The 23,150-nt window shown below is 42.2% G+C and overlaps 1 protein-coding gene across 1 annotated transcript in view; it reads left to right on the top strand.

Annotated features, from left to right (window-relative positions):
- Positions 1-640: 640 nt before the first annotated feature.
- Positions 641-23,150, top strand: part of MRPS5 (mitochondrial ribosomal protein S5) — a 40,333-nt gene continuing 17,823 nt past the window's right edge. The window contains exons 1-6 of the mRNA XM_006898943.1: positions 641-803; positions 10,030-10,170; positions 13,069-13,194; positions 16,082-16,315; positions 18,962-18,996; positions 21,143-21,233. Coding sequence (XP_006899005.1) covers positions 641-803; positions 10,030-10,170; positions 13,069-13,194; positions 16,082-16,315; positions 18,962-18,996; positions 21,143-21,233 — 790 coding nt within the window. The remainder of the gene's footprint in view (positions 804-10,029; positions 10,171-13,068; positions 13,195-16,081; positions 16,316-18,961; positions 18,997-21,142; positions 21,234-23,150) is intronic.

Genomic DNA, 23,150 nt, shown 5'->3' on the forward strand with positions numbered 1-23,150 from the left:
CTGGATGGAATGAAACCTCATGCTGTTTGCATCAAGGACGGTCTCTCGTGAGTGATTGGTGCTGGCGTCCGATCTCATTGGGGTCCGGCTCTGCGGATCCAACAGATTCTAAGTGACTGCAGAAATTCTTTATAGAACAATAATTCTAACAGTGACTCTAACAATGGGCCCCAGTGTATCTGAGCTGTTGAGGATGGGGTAGGGATTGGGCACGTTTCAGGTCCGTTTTCAGGGTCGACCCGATAGCACCCAACAACAACAACATCACGTGGTCTTTTAATTAAGCCCACTTGGATACTTAACTGCACTGAGGAAGCGTGTGCTATGTCCCGGGCCTCCTCTCCAGGAGGAGGGAACAGAGCACCTAGCTCCGCCTACACCCGGCAGCATACCCAAACCCCGCCCCTGGGTCCTACCTAACTCGAGGACCCCTGAGGGGCTGTCCACACCCGCGCCTGACTCGTCCTTCCGTGTTAGCGGCCCTGACCTCTCTGTCCTGCCTGCCACCTGGGCCTGTGTTGCAGCTTGGCCCACTGATTCCGGGATCTGAGCGGTGGGGGGAGGACGGCTGTGTGACAGTAGCGGTAGGCAAGTGGGAGGGCTACCCTTCACGGAGTCTGGACGCTCGTTCTCCACTGTAATGGCTGCAGGACTGCGAGCCATCGGCTGCTTTACCCTCCTGTGTGGCGCGCCTGTTGGTGAGAACCTCGTGCTGGGTGCAGGGGCGCTCACCGGGGCGGGAGGGGACCGGGGAGCTGGCGGGGTTGCAGGCGGTCGGGAGCGGGGCATCCACACCCCGGGCTGTAGGAAGCAAGAAGCCGTGGCTTCGCAGCCCCTCCATGCTCCTGTGGTTCCCTGTGTGAGCTTGGGCACCTCGGGGTCTAGTATACTTGTCTGCCAAGTGAGTGTAACCGACAGTGTGCAAGGCTTCTTTGTTCGTGAAACTCCTCGTGGGTGTGATTCTTCGGAGAACAACCAGGAAGTTGTATGCATGCATTACTCTCCCGGTTCAGGCTTGCTTGCCCATGGAAAGCTGGAAAGTGAAACAGTCCTCAAGCTTGGGTCCTTCGGGTCAGTCAGTCATTTTAGATGCCTAGATGATGAGAGCTTTTACTAAAAGCGTGAAGGACTTAACTATCAGTTATTGTTGTTAGGTGCAGTCGAGTCAAGTACCACTCTTTTTAAAAAAATTTTATTATTATTATTATTATTATTATTTTGTGTATGTGTGTCTGTGTACCGTCAGATCAGATCTGACTGGTACAAGGAGGAGATTGTCCCTCCTTTCCCGTCAGAGCATCTGGTGGATTCAAACCATGCGTCTCTGAGATTGCAGTGCAGCTTCTTGCCACCAGAGCTCCCCGAGTCAAGTACCACCCTTTTTTTTTTTTAAGTACCACTCTTAACAGACCTGAACCCTTCCCTACCCTATACCATCCTCATCATCTTTGACGCATTCGAGTCCATTGCCGCAATCATTATGTCAGTCTAACTCATTGAGAATCTTCCTCTCCTTCTTTGACCCTTTCACCTTTCTAAGCATGATGTCCCTCTCCAAGGAAAAACCTCTCCTACCAGCATGGCCAGTGTATGTTCATCTCTGCCTTTAGGGAGCACTCTGGCTGCACGCTCTCCAAGACATAGTTGTTGTTCTCTTGGCTGTCCATGGGGTGTTCAGTGCTCGTCAACACCACAGCTAACAGGCATCCATTCTTCTTTTATCATCCTGATGTATAGCAAGTGACTGAAAAGACCATGGCCTGAATCAGGCACACCTTAGGCTTCAAACTGACATCATTGCTCTTCGGTATTTTGGAGAGATCCTTGACAGACTTGCCCAAAAGAATTTGTCTCCCGAATTCCTGACTGCGGATAGAAGGAGAATTGATGCCTTTGAGCTGTGGTGCTGGAGAAGAGTATTGAGGGTACCATGGGCTGCTAGAAAAACAAACAGATTCATCCTGGAAAGGGTCAAACCGGGCGGCTCCTTGGAGGCAAGGATTCTGAGGCTCCGTCTGACGTACTTTGGACATGTTGTAAGGAGGTCCTTGGAGAGGGACATCATGCTTGGTAGGGTGGAGGGACAGCGCAGGAGGGGAAAGCCCTTTATGAGGTGGATTGATTCAGTGACTAGGGCAATTGGGATGGGTGTATTGGAGATGGTGCGATTGGCACAGGACAGAGCGGAGTTTAGGACTGTTGTACATAGGGTCGCTATGAGTCGCAGGTGACTCAACGGCCCATAACAACAACAGCAGTACCAAGGGTGGTGATTGTGCATCCAAGTAAGATGAAATAATTGACAGTTACAGTCTTTTCTGTTCTTCTCATGTTCCCTCTGTTGGTATTTGTAGCAGGAATGACATTCTCTAACTTCTAGCACGATGTTTACTTGTGAGACTCACATCATGATTGTTTTTTTTTTCTTCATCCTGTTTAAACCTACAATCTGTCCTAAGAAAACCAAAGAACTGTAATCAGGAAAGTGGTATTTTTTGTTGTTGTTGTTGTTTGGTAACTCATTTTGCTTCATAATTTGAGGTGAAATAATTTTACTTAAACATTCTTTTCTCTTGTTTTTATTGTGACCACCTCCTTGTCTTTTAAGGCCTTATTAAAATAATCATACTTTTGGTTAGTGACCCAGTACATTATGCACTGTGTTGTTGCAGACCGAGGGCCCCAAAGAATAGAATAATTTTATAATTATTAATAAAGAGACAAACAGCCAGGAATGAGATAGAGCAGAGAGCATAAAACAGAGGGTCAGCAGTTCTCGACTGAAGACCTCAAGCCATGCTTCTCTGAGTATTTATTTAGAATCATAAGATAATAAAAGTAAATTCACAAGGAAGTACAAAACAAAGGATAATGGTGACATCTTTTACAGATAAGGCCAAGTTCCTCTTTATGTTAATCTCAAGAGGGAGGGGTTCATTTGACACAAACTAAGAACAATGTTAACTCCTAGGGAACGCCCCATTGCCACAAGGTGGCCTTCAGTTTTTATCAAGCTTCCCTCATTTCCGGAAACAGCATTTGGTCTACTATTATTAAATTTGATAATCGGCTTCCCTTACTGTGTCACCAGGACTTATTATTACTATAAACAAGGTGCTCTCTGAAGCTCTATGACTTTTCCTCACTTCATCTTCACAGTGTTGGAGATAGATCAAATTCCGGCCCTCCCACCCGCCCATTATAAGGACATTAAGACACACAGAGGTTGAGAAAATTGCTTAAGGTTAGACTGATGGTGTCAGGGCTTACAGCTTAGTCTTTTTTCCTTTTTTAATAATTTCTGGCTGCCTGGCTAACTGACTTCAGGAGATCCATTTTTTCCCCCCATTCCAAAGAAGTGATCCAACAAAATATGGAAATTATCTAATGACATCATTAACATTACTTAGAAGTACAATTGACAGAGAATTGCCAGAAATTCAAGCTGGATTCAGAAGAGGCTGTGGAAGAGGAATAACACTGCTGAGTCACATGGATCTGGATTGAAAGCAGAGACTATTAGAAAGATGTGTGTTTGTGTTTTATGACTATGCAGAGACATTTGACTATGTGGATCATAACAAATTAGGGATAACATTGAGAAGATTGAGAATCCCAAAACAGTTCATTATGCTCAAGTAAAATCTCTATGTAGATCAAGAAGCTGTTGTCCCAACAGAATAAGGAAACACTGCATGGTTTAAAATTGGGAAAGGTATGTGTCAGGTATGCATCTTTTCTCCATACCCATTCAGTCTGTGTGCTATGTAAATCGTTCAAGAATCTGGACTATATGAAGAAGAATGTGGCATCAGAATTGGAGGAAGACTTAATCAAGAGCCTGCATTATACAGATGACACACCTTTGTTTCCTGAAAGCGAAGAGGACTCGAAACACTTGCTGAAGATCAGAGACCACAGCCTTCAATGTGAATTATATTTCAATATCAAGAAAACAAAAAATACCCACCACTGGGGCAATAGGTAGTTATCAGGATAGATGGAGAAAAGGTTGGAGTTGTGAATGATTTCATTTTACTTGAATCCACAATCAACACAGATGGTATTGTATAGCTGCTGTCAGGGACCTCTTCAAAGTACTTAAGAGTGGGGATTAAAGATTACGGTGTGCCTGATCCAAGCCGTGGTCTTCTTAGTTATTTCCTACACGTCTGAAAGTTGGACAGTGAATAAGGATGACAGAGAAGAGTCTATGCTTTTGAGTTGTGGCTTTGGAGAAGGGTACTGGATATTCCATGGGGTCACAAGGAACAAACCAGTCTATTTTGGAGGAAGTATAACCAGGATGCTCCTTACAGGCAAGGATGGTAAAATTTTGTCACACATACTTTGGACATGTTGTAAGGAGAGACCGGTCCTTGGACATCATGCTTGGGAGGGTGGAGGGACAGCGCAAGAGGGGAAGACCCTCTATGAGGTGGACTGATTCAGTGACTGGGGTAATCGGGATGGATGTGTCAGAGGCAGTGCGATTGGCACAGGACAGAGCAGAGTTTAGGGCTGTTGTACATAGGTTCGCTATGAGTCGCAAGCGACTCGACGGCACATAACAACAACAAAAAAATAGCTTTGTACATACTAGGAAAAGGACATCATTCTTGGAAAGGTGGAGGATCAGACAGAGAGGAAGACCCTCAACAAGGTTGTTAGTGACTATAACAATGGGCTTAAGCATATCAGAGATAGGAGGATGGTGCAGATGGGCAAGGTTCAGAGCTGTTCAGAGGGTTGCTGTGAGTGGTCTTTTATTCAGTGGCACTTAATGAGAACAGCAACAATACTTTTTTGGTAACGGTTCCATTGCCGTGTAATTCACATACTGCATTTTCCTATCCATTTGAAATTTATAAACTCTGTGAGTTTTTTGTATATGTGGAATTGTGCAGTCATGACCACAAAATTTTTCAGAGCATTTGTATTACCCCAAAAAGAAACCTCTTGCACTTTGTTGCTTTAAATCCTCAACAACCAGAGATTGACTTAGGGACTCATCTATTGTGAGCTTTTCATGTAGATAGAATGATGTAGTATGTGGTCTCTTATATTTGGCTGCTTTTATTTTACATAGTGTTTTCAAAGCTTATTTTGTAGCATGTGTCAGTATTTCAAGGGCTCTCTGGTGGCCTCATGGTAAGAAGCTGTGCTGCAGTCCTAAAGACAAGCTGTTTGAATCCAGGAGCTGCTCCTTGAGAGGGAGATGGGCATTCTTCTCCTGTGTGACTTACTGTCTGTGAAAACCCTTTGGAGGGTCAGCTATGAGTCCATTCTGACTCGATGGTATTGAACAACATCATCAGTATTTCATTTGAAATACAAGATCATAAAGATTTGCCCCCATGTTGTAGTCTAAGAGTTATAGCCTTTGCTCTTACATTTAAGTCTAGTCTATATTGAGTTTTTGTGTAAGATGCGAGGTAAGGGTCCAGCTTTTTTCTTTTGGACGTGAACATCCAGCTGTCTCGAAACTGTTGTAGAGACTTTTTTCCCTTTTGTCTGGGCACCCTTGTCCAGAACCACCTGGCTGTAAATGTGGGATCAGCGATTCTTCGTCAGTAATGCACCATCCTAGCTCCTGAGGGGGAAGACAGCAGGATGCTGAGAGAGCGCTGCAGGAAGCAAACAGGCTTTTGCAGACTTGATCATGTTTCCGACAAAGGGGAACATGCTGCAGGCACAGAGTGCAGGAACAGGGTGTTCCACGTTGACTCCCCCATGTCTCAGGTAGAGAGAGGGAGGATGGAGGAAAAAGGTGGGGATAAAGCTGCCTGGGCCAGGCTGAGACTTGGCATTGTCTTTTGGGCCCTAGGGGCTACACAATGATGTGTCAGAGCCATGAAATGCCCAGACCTCTTAATTTCGCAACGTGCCTCAGGACAGGTACTGATAAGCGGCTTGCCATTGGAGCGTTTTTGCCATATGGCCAAGTGATGAGGCCAAAATGAAGAACAGGCCATGAGACCAGAGGCATGGGTATAACTGACAAGTGGATCAAGGTCTGAGAATTTATATGCCATTTGGATGTGGGGGTGAAAGGGAGATGATGTTAGCTACTTAGGCAAAACAATCCTGAAACCCAGAAAGAACTCATTCACTTGTCTTGGCTCTTTTGACCTTGACTTTCTTTGAGTAAGTCTGAATGAAATGTTGTTTTTTATGTACAGATGTATCTTTTAAAGTTACCAATATGTTTTTTTAAATTTGTAGGTCATTTGTGGGCCAGGCAGCTTTTCTTAAATGCCTGTCCAACAACTTCCTGTGTAACATTGAAGACTGCCCTCAGCAATGGTGAGATCTGTTTATCTAACTTTTTCTCTTGAGACCTAGTGTAAGCATAGTTTATGTGGTTTTTTAAATGTAAAGAAATGAAGCATGTTTTTTATCATGGAAAAATGTAAGGTCTAAAGACTTATTTTTTGAAAAACATTGATAGCACTTTTTAAAGTTTAAGATTTTAAAAAATAATAACACCATTTATTGAATGAGGTGTCCTCGTTTTATCTATTAAAGGAGGATAATTTCTACTTGAAGAGTGCTCTGTTAATTTCTTAAAATATTGTTCTATCAAAGAGTGCTAAAAGGTTTCTGTCTTAAAATGAAATTCTTTTCCTTTCTTTCCCTTCCTCCTGTGACATTTCCAATCCAGATCTCCCTGCTCAATAGATGGAATATAGTGCTGTTCTACCTGGGAACATTGTGCGGATTCCAGCTTTAACTCAAACTCTGGTCACTCCTTACTGCCAACATAGCTATGATCTAATATATGGACAGTGTTTGCATTATTAAGATTACGTATATATTCTTCAGAGCTCAGCTCTAAGCAGAAGTCTGGGATTACATTTTCTTTATTTCTTTTTCCTTTGTAATTAATAATTGTTTTGCCTTTAAAAACTGGCTTAGTTTTTTGGTCTATATAAATAATTTTTTGAATGCTACAACTTATTGATCAGAGATAGAGTAATCAGTTTAATTTTTCACTATTTGACTAGCCAACCAATTGTACTTACTAGAAGATATTTAAATTTAGGAAGAAGAAATGATTTATGGTAAAAATAGTTAAAGGGAGGCTGTGAAAGCTTTGGAGTGAACTCTGTGTTGTTTCCTTCCAGAAGTCAGAGCAAGGAATTTCCACGGTTGGCCCACTGTGAATTCCATGGTGATTAATAGTGAAAATTCAAAACCTCAAACTAAAATTGGTAATTGATTATTGGTCGTAGGTAATCTCCACTGGGTTTTAGAATGTAATTTAGCATGCCACATTGTCTTTAAAAGTCATAGCACAGTTTGGGCAAATCAGTTCTAACACAGTGTATTAAGAAAAGACTACAGTTAGTTCATTCTACTTTAGACAGTTGAGCTTTCAGAGCCAAATAAGAGTAGTATTTTAGTCTTTGGAGAAAGATGTAAGAATTAAAATTCCATAGTGGTAGTTTTCTGTGTTAAGGGAGCTCTGGTGACCTAGTGAGTAAGGAGTTGTGCTTCCATCCCAGTGGTAGGTGGTTCAAACCCACCCACCAGCTGCTCTGCAGGAGAAAGATGATGTGCCTCTTATGTGATTTACATCCTCTGAAAACATGCTTGAGAGTCAGCTTCAAATTGGTTCCAATTTGAAGGCATGTAGCAGCAATAACAGCAAAGTTTATTAAAGATTGTAGTACTAAATAGTGTCAGACTAAATGTATACATAGCAGATATTTCAGTGAAGATGATAAAGGTAAAATATATTCAGCATAAACAAATTAAGCCCGTATTTTCTATTTGTTTTTCATTGAGTGGAAAGCTCACATCCTAGTGAGTGAGAAAATTGAGAAGGACCATACTGTGCCATCTGACCAGTACTCTCCTTCAGTGCGGATTGAATATGTAATTGCCTTGGGATCAAAATAGGGGTTTAAATCCTGTCTCCTGAGATGGTGATTATGGCATGGTGTATCTTGTAAATCAGATGGGAACAAGGTAGAGCTGACTCTGCTCACAGAAGACCACTATCCGTGGAGTTGATGAAATGGAACCTCTAAGTCATAGCTGTGAAAAACAATTTATAAGTGTTGCATACATGTGATTAAAAACCAAACAAAACCCTCATAGTTCATCTCTTACCTCAAGCGCATCTGTGTTTTCTTCAGAGGCATCGACTTTTTGTATAGGTTTTGGGAGACATATTAGCCATGTTCTAGCCTCTTTTGTTTTTAAGCCTGCAGAGTTGGGTCCACCTGCTGTTCCACACCTTGCCCTCTTGGCAGGTCTCTGCACTCTGGTGCCCTGCAGACCAGTGCACCCAGCTGTGTGCTCAGTGATGGAGGGAATCTGGCAGGGCAGCAGCTCTCATCCTGACTGCATGTCACCATTTTCCTTTAGAGAGTTTTATCCATTTTGTGGATGAACTGCCACTTATCTAACAATGACAGTGGCCATCAAGGTCGGTTTAGTCAAACTTGTAATTTTTCAAGAAAGACCATCCACAAATCCTGATTTATTTTTTTCCTGGAAATTCTGTTTTATTAAGTATCCTGTGTCTCAGAAGATTTATGAAATTGTACAAGTCAGATTCTAGCAAATTGAGTAGAAGAGTTTTAAAAAAGATAATGTTCTCGGTCAATTTATGAATAAACAAAACAAAAAGAAATTTAAAAAAAGATAATGTTCTCATTATAAAAATTATCTATTGTAGATAATTGGAGAAGGGGGGAAATCCCAATTAGAAACAACTATATTTCTAATTTGACTATATATTGAAGATCTTTTGTACTATAAAGATAAAATTAAAATTCAAAATTAGGACTATATCAACATTGTAAAGTGGTCAACAGATGTGTATATGCTCTAAAGGACATGTACCACAGCATTGAAACATTGGGAACACAAAACAACTATGAGATACTATCTCATCCCAGTCAAAATAGCAAAATGTAACAGAACAGCAAGCAACAAATGCTGGTGAGTTGTGGAGAAACTGGAACCTTTATTCACTGTTGGTGGAAGTGTAGAATGGTGCAACCACTGTGGAAGGCGGTGTGGTGCTTTCTCAAAAAGTTGCAAATAGAGATACTATTTGACCCAGCAATTCCACTACTAGGAATATACCCCAAAGAGACCATAACTGACATCCAAGCAGATATATGCACACCCATGTTTATTGTGGCTTTGTTCACAATAGCAAGGAGTTGGAAACAACCTAAGTGCCCATCAACAAACGAATAGATAGAGAAGCTGTGGTATATTCACACAGTGGAATACTACGCTGCAAGGAACTCATGCAATATTATTCAAAATGGGTGACCCTGGAGGACATGATGCTGAGTGAAGTATCTCAGTCACAAAAGTACAAATACTGCGTGGTGCCACTGTTGTAAAATAGGACTGACATCGGGGTTGGGGGAAGACTGAGAAAGATGGGTTAAATAATGTGTACTGCATTGAAACAGATGAGGGAGAAACTGTTTAAAAGGGATATGTGATTAGGTATATTGTCATGATGGGAGTCCAGAACAAAGGCTGCGTAGTGGAGTGGACCTGCGGGGAGGGATTGTAAAACAGTGAAAGAATTTTTCTTTTACTTTTCCAAGAGGGGAGTGTACTGGGGGGGAGGGCTGGAACAGGAGAAAAGTGCAACAATGAATGAATGGAAATCCAAAGTCTCTGTAAATTTTCATTGGAATGAATAATAAAAATTAAAAAAAAAAACACCCAAAAAATGTTCGGAACAACCTAAACATCCAAATGAAAGCCTCTGATTTCATAAGTCATGGCAGAGCCACGCCAAAGAGCACCACAGTCGTGAAATATCCTGTTATAAAAGAATTCATGATGGTATATTAAGTTTTACAGAGTGTGTGTGTGTATGTGTGTGTGTGTGTGTTTATGGATCTCATTCAGCAACATATACACACAAATTATGACTCTTAAGCATTTGATTTTGGTGACTTGTAGTTAAGAATTTGGGGTGCTGACGATATTCCTTATAATAGCCATGGAGCATCTAACCCAAGATTTATCTCCCTTTATCTCCAGGCCTTTTGTCATCAACGGGAACCAGAGGCAACTGTCATTACTCCACTATATCTGCCGTGCTACAGAGACGATGCTGTGTTTATCCTCCCAGCAGTAACTGGGTGGGCCAACAGTCCAGACCCTACAGTTTCTTCACAAAATGTACGTAGGGTGGCTGCAGACTTTCAAACTAACAGAGATTGAGGAAAAGGAAAGATAGTATTCCATTTTAATCTTCCACCTTTTCAAAATGAATTAACACTTTAGTGGTTATATTAAAATAAAATTGTTCTTAAATGTGTACATGCTACCAGTATTACATTTTGTAAGCACTTGTTTATTTTAGGGAACTCGATTGGCCTAGTGGGTAAAGTGTTGCGCTGCCAACTTAAAGGCAGGCAGTTCAAATCCACTAGCTGCTCCATTAGAGAAAGGTGAGCAATCTCCTCCCATGTAATTTACAGCCTCTAAAAACTCGCTGGAGGGTCAGTTCTGGTCATTTCCCACTGAGCAATAATGTGGGGGGTTGAATTTCCTCTAAAGGGCCTCTGGAGGTGCAGCACTGAACTGCTAAGCGAGAGCTTGAAGAGACCTGCTAATCTGCTCTCATGAGTGTTGTTATACTGTCAGGTCGGAGCCCACTTGAAGCTGACCCTCCAGCGGCTTTAGGAGGCAGTGAATCACACAGGAAGAGATGGCCTTTCTCCCATGGAGCAGCTGGTGGATCCAAGCCGTACAGGCCTTGGGGTTGGCAGTGCAACACCTTGCCACTAAGCCACTGGAGCTGTTCCCCCATAAAGACTGCAGCCTGGACCACCCTGTGGGGTAGTGTACTCTGTCAGATGGAGTAGCTTTGAGTAAGAGAAGACTCGTTGGCAACTAACAACAGCACCAAATTCCTTTAATCTTGTGATTTAATGCATCTGAGAATGGTGATTTAAAGTTTTTCATCTCTTGCTGATTTAAAGTCACCGTAGAGAGCTCTGGTGGCCTAGTGGTGAGAAGCTGCACTGTAGTCTTCAAGACATGTGGTTCAAATCCATCAGAGGCTCTGTGGGAGGAGGGTGAGCAGTCTCCTCCCATTATGGCTTGGCTCTGACTTGATGGCACACAGCAAGAACTACAGAACTATTACTTGAAAAGATTTTATGCTTTAGATAGAGATAAGACTTCTAATCAGGAAAATGCAATTTTAGGAAGTCTCGTGGCCTAGTAGGTAAAGACCTGTGCTGTCAACCTAAAGGCAATCAATTCAAATCCACCAGCTGCTCTCTGGAAGGAAAAGGAGCTATCTAGGGTCAGCTGTGAATCGATTCTGACTTGACAGCACATAATGACCATTGCTTTTATTAAAGCTACTCCTGTTTGTGGTGGTTGTATTTGAAAGAGTCTGAGCTGAAATAAGTTTGAAACTAACTTGACAGCAATGGTTTATACAGATAGAAAGCATTTAAAAAAATGATATTCTAAACTAACTTTTCTTTTTCCATGTTATCTCCCTGGAGATTAAATACCTTTTAGGAAGCAATCAGGTAGAACTTTTACATCTACAAAGCTCTTTAGAGAAAAAAAAAGGAGATATTAATTTGTATTTTCTGTGCGTGTGGATTCATGTATTTTAGATTTTTTAATATATCTGAATGAATGGTGACTTTGTTTTAGTAAATAAATTGGCCTTAAAATGGATTTGTAAATGTAATCAACTACTGATACTCTGAAAATAAAGTCCAGTAAGTAATGTAGCTGCAACAATAAAATTCAGTGATGGTAAAGTGAAAATTTAATATTCCATAATTATAAATCCCTGTTGACCCATTGCTATTGAGTTGATTGCAGCTTGTAGTACTCCTGTTAGACAGCATGGAATTACCCCTTAGGGTTGCCAAGGCTGTAAATCTTTATGGACATAGATTGCCACATATTTCTCTTGTGGAGCAGCTGGTAGATTCAAACTGGTGGCCTTTTGGTGAGCAACTGAGATTTCTTAACCACTGTGTCACTAGGGCTCCTCCTACTTGTATAAGAAATTACTAAGCAACTCATTGCTTTTGAGTTGGAACTGATTTACACCTGAGCCCAGTGAGTTTTCATTGGCTGTAAATCGCATGAGAGGGGATTGTCCTTTCTCCTGCATGGTACTGGTGGATTTGAACCATCTTCTTTTGAGCTGACAGCTCAACTCCCTACTTAGGAGGCATGCAGAGTATAAACGAGAAAAAAGTGAACCCAAACACATGATAGAAAAATGTTTTGGGATTCTGGAAATTCACAAATGGGAGTAAATCAAAAGTGTCAGAAACATAAAGCAAAAGATAAGTATAATAAATGAAATGAATGCTGTATGCACATACATGCACGTGTGAACACCTATAACTATTAGAGCTTTATTGGTTTTCCCTATGTGTTGATTAGACCTTACTGTTAAAGATGAACTCTAACATCTCCTTTTGAAGAATCTATGAAGATACTATAATCATTAGGGCATTTGCAAAAGAATGAAATAATCCAAATGCTCAAGGTTTATGGGTGCAGACTGAAATGTTTATTCTTGTTTGGGCTCAGATATCTATGTTTAGGAGGGATACCTGCTGATTATCCCAAAGAAAGCAATATCATAAATGAAAAAATGTCAAGGAAACAAATCTGGTGTAAATAACTGAGACTTAAGTTGAGCATGTTTTGTGGGGAAGGCAGTATTCTGTAAAGGTCACAGAACTGTCTGCGTGGCAGCTTTCCAATGATAACCATGTGATGTTGGAAAGAGATGGTTTAGTTTTGCTTGACTCCATGATGGGATGAAAATGGTCTCTTCTGATTTTTGTGTCCAGAAAGAATAGATCATTGTTTGAAAAGTATTAAAAATTCCCCTTTCAGAGAGCTCTGGTGGCCTAGTAGCAAGAAGCTTCACTGAAATCCCAGAGGTACACGGTTCGAATCCACTAGATGCTCTGCCAGAGGAGGAGCAATACCCTCCTGTACCAGTCAGATCTGATTTGACAGTACACGCACACAAAATAATAAAAATTAAAAATAAAAAAAAAAATTCCCTTTTTGTTACAGTGACAGCAGATGAGCTGTGGAAAGGTGCCCTAGCTGAAACTGGTGCTGGAGCCAGGAAAGGCAGAGGCAAGAGATCTAAGAAAAAGAGAAGGAAGGATTTGAACAGGGGCCAGATCATCGGTGAAGGTAAGCTTTGTAGTCTTATTACCCACAGCTTGTTAGATAGTTTATGAGTATTAAAACATTTTCCCACAGGGCTTTATGATCTGTGGTTTTGAGTCCAGCTGATGGTTACTCATCCCTTAGGACACTTGTTGTTATGTGCCGTCAAGTCACTTGCGACTCATAGCGACCCTATATACAACAGCCCTAAACTCTGCTCTGTCCTGTGCCAATCGCACCATCTCCGATACACCTGTCCCAATTGACCCAGTCACTAAATCAATCCACCTCATAGAGGGCCTTCCCCTCCTGCGCTGTCCCTCCACCCTATCAAGCATTTTGTCCCTCTCCAAGGACCGGTCCCTCCTTACAACATGTCCAAAGTATGTTAGATGGAGCCTCAGAATCCTTACCTCCAAGGAGCCGCCTGGTTTGACCCTTTCCAGGATGAATCTGTTTGTTTTCCTAGCAGTCCATGGTATTCTCAATACCCTTCTCCAGCACCACAGCTCAAAGGCTCCTTCTATCCTCCTTAGTCATTTTACAGCTCTCTGATGCATAACAAGTGATGGCAAAGAGCATGGCCTATATCAGATGCACCTTAGTCTCCAAAGAGACACCATTGCTCTTCAGTACTTTGGAGAGGTCCCTAACAGCAGACTTTCCCATAGTAATATGTCTTTTAATTTCCTGGCTACTGGTGCCAAGAGTGTTGACTGTGGAGCCAAGCAAACTAAAGCTGTGAACAATCTCAATCTCTTCACCATCCATCCTGATGCTGCCAATTGGCCCAATGGTGAGAATCTTCATCTTCTTGATATTGAGCCTCAATCCATATTGGAGGCTGCAGTCCTTGACCCTCTGCAGCAGCAAGCACTTCAGGTCCTCCTCACTTTCCGCAAGCAGGGTTGTGTCATCTAGAGGAGAAATAGCTCATAGATAAGGATTCCTTCAGCCATCTGCTCAGTTAGTCAGCATTTGGCATCCACAGTGAGTCTTCTGCTGTGATGCCGTTCCTCACTCACGGAGCTCACAGCTCAGCGAGAGAACATGGAGCCAGTGTGATGTCGTCCATCCCTCATGGAGTTCACAGTTCAGCAAGAAAGCATGAAGTCAATGTGATGTAGTTTCTTCCTCACAGATCTTACAGTTCAGCGAGAGAGCATGAAGTCATTGTGATGTCATCCCTTCCTCATGTAGCTTACAGTTCAGGGAGAGAGCATGGAGTCAGTGTGATGTAGTTCCTCCCTCACAGAACTTACAGTTCAGCGAGAGAGCGTGGAGTCGGTGTGATGTCGTCCCTCATGGAGCTTAGAGTTCAGAGAGAGAGCATTGGAGTCAGTGTGACGCAGTGCCTCTCTCATGGAGCTTACAGTTCAGTAAGAAATCATGGAGTCAGTGTGATGTAATTCCTCCCTCATGGAGTTTACAGTTCAGTGAGAGATTATGGAGTTAGTGTGATGCAGTTCCTCCTCACAGAGCTCACAATTCAGAGAGAGAGAATGGAGTCAGTGTGATGCAGTCCCTCCTCATGGAGCTTACAGTTCTGCTGTTGTAATACAAAATCACCCAGAGGTAATACAGACTTGAGTGAACATATGTGCATGTTAGTAAAACTTTTATTTACAAAACACAAGTGGTGGACTTACTTTGGACATGATTGTATTTGTGTGTTTTTTAAAGAGTAACAATAATGGACTTGAATCAGTCTAGTTTTATAAATGGTAGAATGTTTCTCTGTTCTCAGTTAAAAATGTAAACATTATAGAGAAACCTAAAGTCACTCTTGTTGCCCCTTTCTCTCTCCCTGAATCCTGTTTTCACCAAAATCTACTGATCTTACTTTAATGAGTTTGTGCACAGATTTTTTTAGTACTGTTTTTATTAATATTAAATTATTAAAATATTATTAAAGATTAATGGCACAGTATTAATCAAAAGCCTCAGGTCAGTATAATCGTAAGTGCTCATCTAGTTATATAAATCCATAATGTCTGATATTAACAGCTCCATCCATGGCTCAGTTCCCCAATTTCTCTGTGATCTTTTGGGTTTGGTGAAAAGATTTGCTAGAGGATATTACAGAGACTCGGAGCTGTCAGGTGAATGACTCACGTGACTGCAGGTATGCAGGTTGCTTTTTTTCACAGAAATTAGTGAGCAGTGGCCCTGGCTGGATGCAGATTAAACACTCTGGCTCTTCCTGTGTTGGTGTTTTCACACACACAACACCCCCACCCCCGCCTATGGCTTTCTTACATTTATTCTCCAGCTGTGAGTGATCTGCGAGACCATGTGTCTGTAATTACAGTAGTTGGAGACCAGGGGTCCTAAGGTAAAAGCTAAAAAAAGCCAACTTTAGGTTAACACCACAAGTATCTTCATATCCATAAATACCATAGAAGAAATAGGTGTATTCTTCTTAAAAAACAAATTTTATGGTCTATTCTGGATTTTTTTGTACATGCTATTTTAGTTTGTTTTTTCTTAGAACTTGTTCCACATCACTATAAAACTACCTTATTTTTCAGTTAGACTAGAATATTTTATAGGGTGAGTTAAATAAATTTCACTTAACCATTCTGCTATTTCTGGGCATTTTAATTCTGTTTCTTGCCTTTGCAAATTGTGCTTCAGTGGGTATTCTTTTCCAAGTGCACATAAGCCATGTGAATGTTTCTCTAAACACTCAGTTATTCTATGTGAAGTGACATTACTACCTCTTAGGGTATGTCTTTTTAAAATCATAATAGCAAGGGTCAAGTGGGCTGCCAGATGATTGTGTTAGCTCAACAGCATTGTTCTGTGTGTGTGTGTGTGTGTGTGTGTGTGTGTGTATATTTGTATATATATACACGCATGCACATTGCTTGGCATTTAAATGTCCTCACTGATGTTTTGAACCCTTCAGGACGCTCTGGTTTCCTGTGGCCTGGCCTTAATGTCCCTCTAATGAGAAATGGAACGGTGCAGGCCATTGGCCAAAGAAGCAAGGAGGAGCAGGAGAAGGTGGAGGCAGACTTGGTGCAGCAGAGAGAAGAGTGGGAACGGAGGAAGAGAATGAAGGTCAAACGGGAGCGAGGATGGAGTGGAAACACGTGGGGAGGCGTCAGCCTTGGCCCCCCTGACCCTGGTCCCAATGGAGGTAGCCAAGCATTTTGAGAGGGAGTGTGTGCACTTCTCAGCTTCTGGAAATGATTTTATTCTAAAACAAGACCTGAGTGTCTTTGGCGTTCTGTATCACAGTATTATTTAACTCTGTTTTATAGATGACTAGCCAAGAGATATTCTACAAGTAGAATGGGTTCCTGGGGTCTTCACTCTGTGGCTTCTCAGAGCCTATGCCATGGTTACGTGCACAGGGATATCTGAGCTTCCTGGAGGACGTGGTGTTTTCTAGAAAGCTACTGGTCCTGTGAGCACCTATGGAGCAGCGTGGCCAGGCAGTGGTGATGCAGAAGCAGCATGGCAGTAAAACGGATTTATTGTTAAACTGCATCATGCACACATAAAATAGGAATTGATAATATTTTTCAAACCAAATTAAAAGATAGAGCTTTGATGTGTCTCCCTCCCTACAACTGCAGTATATAAAGAAACGAAAAGATCTGTAAAACCCATTTCTTCCAATGGGAGATGTAGAAACAGACATGGATTTGGCTGAAGGAGAGACTGAAGTGAAAACAAACATAGGTCTCTAATGAAGGCCAACACGAGTCCACATAATAACTTGTAAGAAGAAATAGTAGGTAACAGATTCAAGTAAGCTTATGGAAGTTGAAAAGTGGTGGCTGGTGGAAAAAATTGTATCTCTCTGGCAGCTTTAGTTTTTCTCTGAGAAGAAGGATTGAATTGCATATTTCAGAGACATCTGTTGTGAACTGCAGAAATTAGGGTTGGGTGCTAATGAACCCTACCACCAGAGTATTTCCTGGTAGAACAGTGGATTGTATCAGACCAGCTTCAGAATTTCCCAGGGAGGAGGAGCTGGGCAGAGGGTACAGGAAAGAAGATTGCATAGTTGATTGCTGCAGAAACTGGTTGATGAGCACAGAGATTTTGCCTTCTGCTGTTGTCTGTTTTGTACATGGTTGACATTTTCTAGATCTAGAAAAGTTTGGTTTCTTTTTAAAAAAAGAACATGGAAAGTGTTAGAAATAGCTGCTAAGTAGTGTTGAGTGGAGAGACATAACTAAATGAACCTCAAATGGTGACAGGATGCAGAGAGGACTTGTTCATTTAGAGGTCAGGAATTCCCTGTGGCCCAAGTGTTTGCTCCATTTGAGGCATATGGCTGACATAGCAGGGTAAGGTGAGGGCGATGTCTCCACTGGATCTGGTATGCCAGTGCTCATGGAGGTGGGGGGAAAATCCTTTTCTCTACTTACCTGCTGAAAAATTGGTGCCTTTGAGCTGTGGTGTTGGAGGAGAGCACTGAACATCCCATGGACTGTCAAGCACATATGCCCTAGAGAAGATACAGCCAGAGTGCTCCCTAGAGGCAAGGATGGCAAAGTTTCATCTCGTATACTCTGGGCAGATTTCTAGGAGAGGCTTTTTCTTGGAGAGGAAGAATATCATGCTTGGAAAGGTGGAGGAACAACGAAAGAGAGGAAGAATATCATGCTTGGAAAGGTGGAGGAACAACGAAAGAGAGGAAGACCCTTGACATAGTGACTGTAGTGATGGAGTGTGTCAGAAATGGTGAGGATGACACAGAACAGGACAAGGTTTAGGTCTTTTCATAGGGTGGCTCTGAGTCACACTCAACAGTACCTAACACCACCAACAAGTGTGTGCTGTGCTTTGAGTTCTCAGTCAGGCCAGGCATGGTGGACAACTGCATTGATGTAGGCCTGAATGGTGGATGCAGGGAGAAGGCGAGGCAGTTGAGGGTATTTACTGTATCTGGTGGAAAGATGTAAAGACAGCAGGTAGAAGGGGAAGGGGCAAGGCAGGTGGTGCTTGCGGGTCTGATGGTGCTAGGGAGCTCTGGGGCACTTGCTGGGGAACTATCGGGCACATGCTGGCGAGCTCTGGAACATGTACTTAGCTAGCCATTGAGTGGTAGGATGCAATCAGGGACATGAGCGAATGGATGAATTTTGTGATGGGGAGCTCTTTGATGATAGGAACCATAAGAGCTGAGGATCTTTTTTTTTTTTAAATGAATTAATTTTGTTTCTTGAGTCAAAACACTTGTAATATAAGCATGACCATTTTAAGATGTCATTGAGTTGCAATTAATAGAGGCACACTTTTGTGCGACCATTCTCTATCTGAATACAGTCATTTTCATCTACTCTTACTGTTTTTTTAATTTTATACTGGCTTATTTATAAAACTCATATACATTTGTTTTTCACACGATTTTCTCATTTCCTTCATCCCCGCCTCCTTCCACCCATTAAATTGTGCAACCCTATGATTATCGTCTCCCCCCACCCCTGCCCATCCTCACCCCCCTGCTTTAACCCTCCCCTCCCTCGGGTCCTCATACTCATTCTGCAATAATGGCTTTATACAGTATTTGTCCTGTTAGTTCATTTAGCATAATGTTCTCCAGTCCCTCCCAAGTTAGGTAGTAATTTACAAACTCTCTGCTCCTTTGTGCTGTGAAGTGTTCCATCTTGTGAATGTACCATAATTTCTCAATCCATTCCATTGTGATTGGACATTTGGGCTGTTTCCTGAGGATATTTCTTGCTAAAAAGCGATGATCCATGTATTGAAAAATGCTTTCCTACATTAATTGTATAGATTTATCTGTCTGTTTCTTTTTGCCTTACAGAAACATATGAGGATTTTGATACCAGGATACTTGAGGTAGGTGTGCAAATTACATATCTAGTAAGCCTTTGGATGACCTAGGTGGGTGGGACAGGAATGAGGCAGCTGAAATTATAAGAAAAAGACTTTGATGCATGCTATTTTCTGAGACACAGCAGTGTTGGGTAAAGAACTAGAAAACTGGAATCAAAGCCATCATCTTGGAGTAGATTCTGACTCATGCTGACCCTCTACTGGCCGTTAGAGGTTGTGGACTCTCACGGGGAGGGGGGGGGGCGGCGGATGACAGCCTTCTTCCTCCTGTAGAGTCGCGGGTGGATTTGAACCCACTGATCTCTTGGTTAACAACCTAACACATAATGAGCTATACCATCAGGGCCCCTTTTTACTAAACATAGCTATGCAGTCTTGTTAAAGACATTATGCCTGTGACTGACTGTTCTAACCAACTATCACAGAAGAAAACTTATTAGACTGAGGGGCAGAGAAAGAAAAGGAGAGAATGTTGCCTGCCCCTTGGGATTCTACACCCAGGAAGTAGGCCCAAGGAGCTACATCTGTTATCCAAGGAAAGAGCGGCTCAGAGATCAGCAGGGCTGTTGGGAAGACTTCGGGAAGCTGAGGGTGGGGCTGTGGCCTCTGGAGTGACAATGTGCTGTGGCTTCTAGAGTGATGGAGGATGCGCTGTGGCCTTCTCAGCTTGGTCCTGGAGTGTGGGGCTGCCGTATTCAAGGGACAAAAGAATGGTCTGCTGAGGTCTGGGGAGCAGAGTCACCACTTAGATGGACCAAGAGAAGGGGGCCTGTCAAAGCTGAGAGTACAGGTTCTTCCAGGGGCCTGGAAAGCACGAGTGATACCCAGGGCCAAGGGGCCTCTCTGCCCAGAGCCAAGAACAGACAAGTGCCCACGAGTTCAGAGAACAGCTGATTGTTTCTAACCTTGGGCTAGTGAGAGTTGTTCTGCTGGGGTTTGGACTTGTTTGGTGCTGTTACCCTCTTCTTTCCTTCTGATTTTACTTGTAATGGAAGTGTCTGCTTTGCACTTACTCCACATTGTGCTTGGGAAACAGTGATTTCATAGGTTCACAGTTGGGACAGGAATTATCCACAATCTTACCCATGTTTGATCAACAGATTTGGAAGATGACTCACTTTTGTACTTGAAATGGACTTGAGATTTTTGGTATTACGTGATGGGGTGAATGTGATTAGCATGTGGGAAGGACATGATTTTGAGAGATCTGATAGAATGTTCGGATTGAATTGTGTCTCAGAAACATGTGAACCCTATCTTTATAGTTTTAATCCCATTTGGGAAATGATTGTTTTTATGGGCCATGAGGCAAGATTAGTGGAGGCTGGTTCTCAAACTCTTTAGAGATATGAAGAGATTAAATAAGCAAGTCAATGAGGTGGAGATGAGGGAAGAAAGATGCAAAAGTACGTAGCACAGGAGCAGAAGCTAAAAGGAAAAAGCCTTGCTTAGAGCCAGCTCCCTGTATTCAGACCTAGAATTTCCTGAGAACATTCATTGCTGTTTCTTAGTGCCACCTAATGACGATGTTTGTTATTGCATCACCAGCAGGATTCCTCTGCAATAGGAGTGCTGGTTTGAAAACAGCCACCAGCAAACCAGCTATTTGAGTTAAGCTTCACATATACTCACATGAAACATAAATTGATAGTCCTTTTGAAGTCAGGTGAGAAGTGGGGAAAGGTTACACGGGAGTAGAATGGAGTTGGAAGTGCCTGGTTTCAGGGTTGCTGCCTAACTCCTATCACAGTGGAGGTAGCAGAGGTCTTGTTGCTGGGTGACAGCTTTCTTGTGGTACATTCATGTGGCTGTTTTGTGTCTTATGTGGTGCTGTTGAGTTCTGACTCAGTGGCCTAGTCCATGGGCCTAGCCTCTACTGAGTTCTGTAGTTTAAAATTAGTGTAAAGATTAACTCAGTCGAACATTATGACAGCCATGAGAGAGTGCAAAAGGAAGCCTTGTTTTCACTTCTGAAGAAACAGGTCCCAGCAGAGTTTCTTCTGGAGAAGGCCCTTCAGGGTTTGTGCTCATGGAGCGGGGGAAGGTAGCTCTGTCTACATTGTGCTGGCGCGTATGTGTGTTGGATTATTCTACTTGTCCATTCCCTGTTTTTCCTTGAGGTATAATTATGAAGCTTTTTGTTTTTTAGGTAAGAAACGTATTCAACATGACAGCAAAAGAGGGACGAAAGAAGTCTGTTCGAGCCTTGGTAGCTGTGGGGAATGGAAAAGGCGCTGCAGGTGAATGGGGGTGGAGGGAAAATGCAGGTGGTCTAGGTGCGAGGCCGTGGGACCTGGGCTTGTGCAGCTGTGATCCTGTGTTGATGTTGGCCACAGTCTCCTGTTAAATCTTTCATAAGACCTATTGAAATTTCTTGGAGAGAAAGGAAAAATAAGTCTTCTATATTTGTTTTTTCTCATGAAGGACTTCTATTTAAAAGGCTTAAACCATCTTATTATGCATTATAGTGAAAAATTAGAGCAGAAAATATGAAGGTTGATAATAGAGCCATGTTGTTGTTTGTTGTTAATGTGCAGTCGAGTCGCTTGCGACTCATAGCGAACATATGTACAACAGCTCTAAACTCTGCTCTGTCCTGTGCCAGTTGTACTGTCTCTGACACTCCCATCTCGATTATCCCAGTCACTGAATCAATCCACCTCATAGAGGGCCTTCCCCTCCTGCGCTGTCCCTTCACTCTACCAAGCATGATGTCCTTCTCCAAGGACCAGTCTCTCCTCACATGTCCAAAGTATGTTAGATGGAGCCTCAGAATCCTTGCCTCTAAGAAGCCACCCGGTTTAACCCTTTCCAGGATGAATCTGTTTGTTTTCCTAGCAGTCCATGGTATTCTCAATACTCTTCTCCAGCACCACAGCTCAAAGGCATCAATTCTCCTTCTGTCCTCCTTGGTCATTGTCCAACTCTCTGATGCATAACAAGTGATTGCAAAGACCATGGCCTGTATCAAACACACCTTAGTCTCCAGAGAGACACCACTGCTCTTAAGAACTTTGGAGAGGTCCCTAACAGCAGACTTTCCCATGGCAATGCACCTTTTAATTTCCTGGCTACGGTGCCAAGAGTGTTGACTGTGGAGGCAAGCAAACTAAAGCTGTGTACAATCTCAATCTCTTCACCATCCATCCTGATGCTGCCAATTGGGCCAGGGGTGAGAATCTTTGTCTTCTTGGCATTGAGCCTCAATCCATATTGGAGGCTGCAGTCCTTGACCCTCTGCAGCAGGTCCTCTTCAGTTTTAGCAAGCAGGGTTGTGTTATCTGCATAATGCAGATTGTTGATAAATCGTCCACCAATCTTGACCCCACATTTCTCCTCATAGAGCCCAGCCTCCCTGATAATCTGTTCTGCATATAGGTTGAAAAGGTACGGAGATAGGATGCATCCTGGCGTACGCCCTTCCCAATTTTGAACCATGCAGTGTTCCTTTGCTCTGTTCTGACAAATAGAGCGATAGTTATATAAATAATATGGCTATGTATTGTATTATTTTGTAGCCATTAAAGGATATTTTTAAAAAAATATTTAAAGTGTAGTATTTGTTACATAAATTAATTCACAACCTAATGAAATTGTACAGAACATCAATGTACAAACTGAAAGCAATTACAATTGGGTATTTAAATAATTCCCTTAAAATTTTTTTTAGGCAAATAAAAATTAATTCACAGATGGATACCTAAGGTTAACTAACATTAGATTGAATCAAAGTTTAAGCTGAAAAATTTATATTTCGTTGCAGAGGTGTGTGGAATTTATCTTTAGCAATTTTTTACTGATGGTAAACCAAAAGCAGTAGCTGACATCTTTACAACAGTAGTTTAACACATATTTTCTTGGTTTTAAGGTCCCCCCCCCCCATATATGCATAGCAATGAAGTAAGGATAAGAACAGTCTTCTGTGTTATCTCTTATAGTTCATAAGGCCTTTGTTAGTCACCTTCGATGTGATTTTCAGCAGAGCCATTATTAAAATAAAGCTGGCCTAAGATTTTTTCAAAGTGCTACTGGTTCCAGCTGATGAGAAGGTCAGTTTTCTGGATGATGATTATTTTCAGTTCTTTTTTCTGGTGATACATATAGGAAGTTGCAGCAGATATATAAAGGGAACACCAGAAGCCTGCTGTACAAGTTCA

The sequence above is a fragment of the Elephantulus edwardii genome, unplaced genomic scaffold, assembly GCF_000299155.1.
Source record: "Elephantulus edwardii isolate Elephantulus edwardi_28Jun2011 unplaced genomic scaffold, EleEdw1.0 scaffold00241, whole genome shotgun sequence".
Classification (NCBI taxonomy): Eukaryota; Metazoa; Chordata; class Mammalia; order Macroscelidea; family Macroscelididae; genus Elephantulus; species Elephantulus edwardii.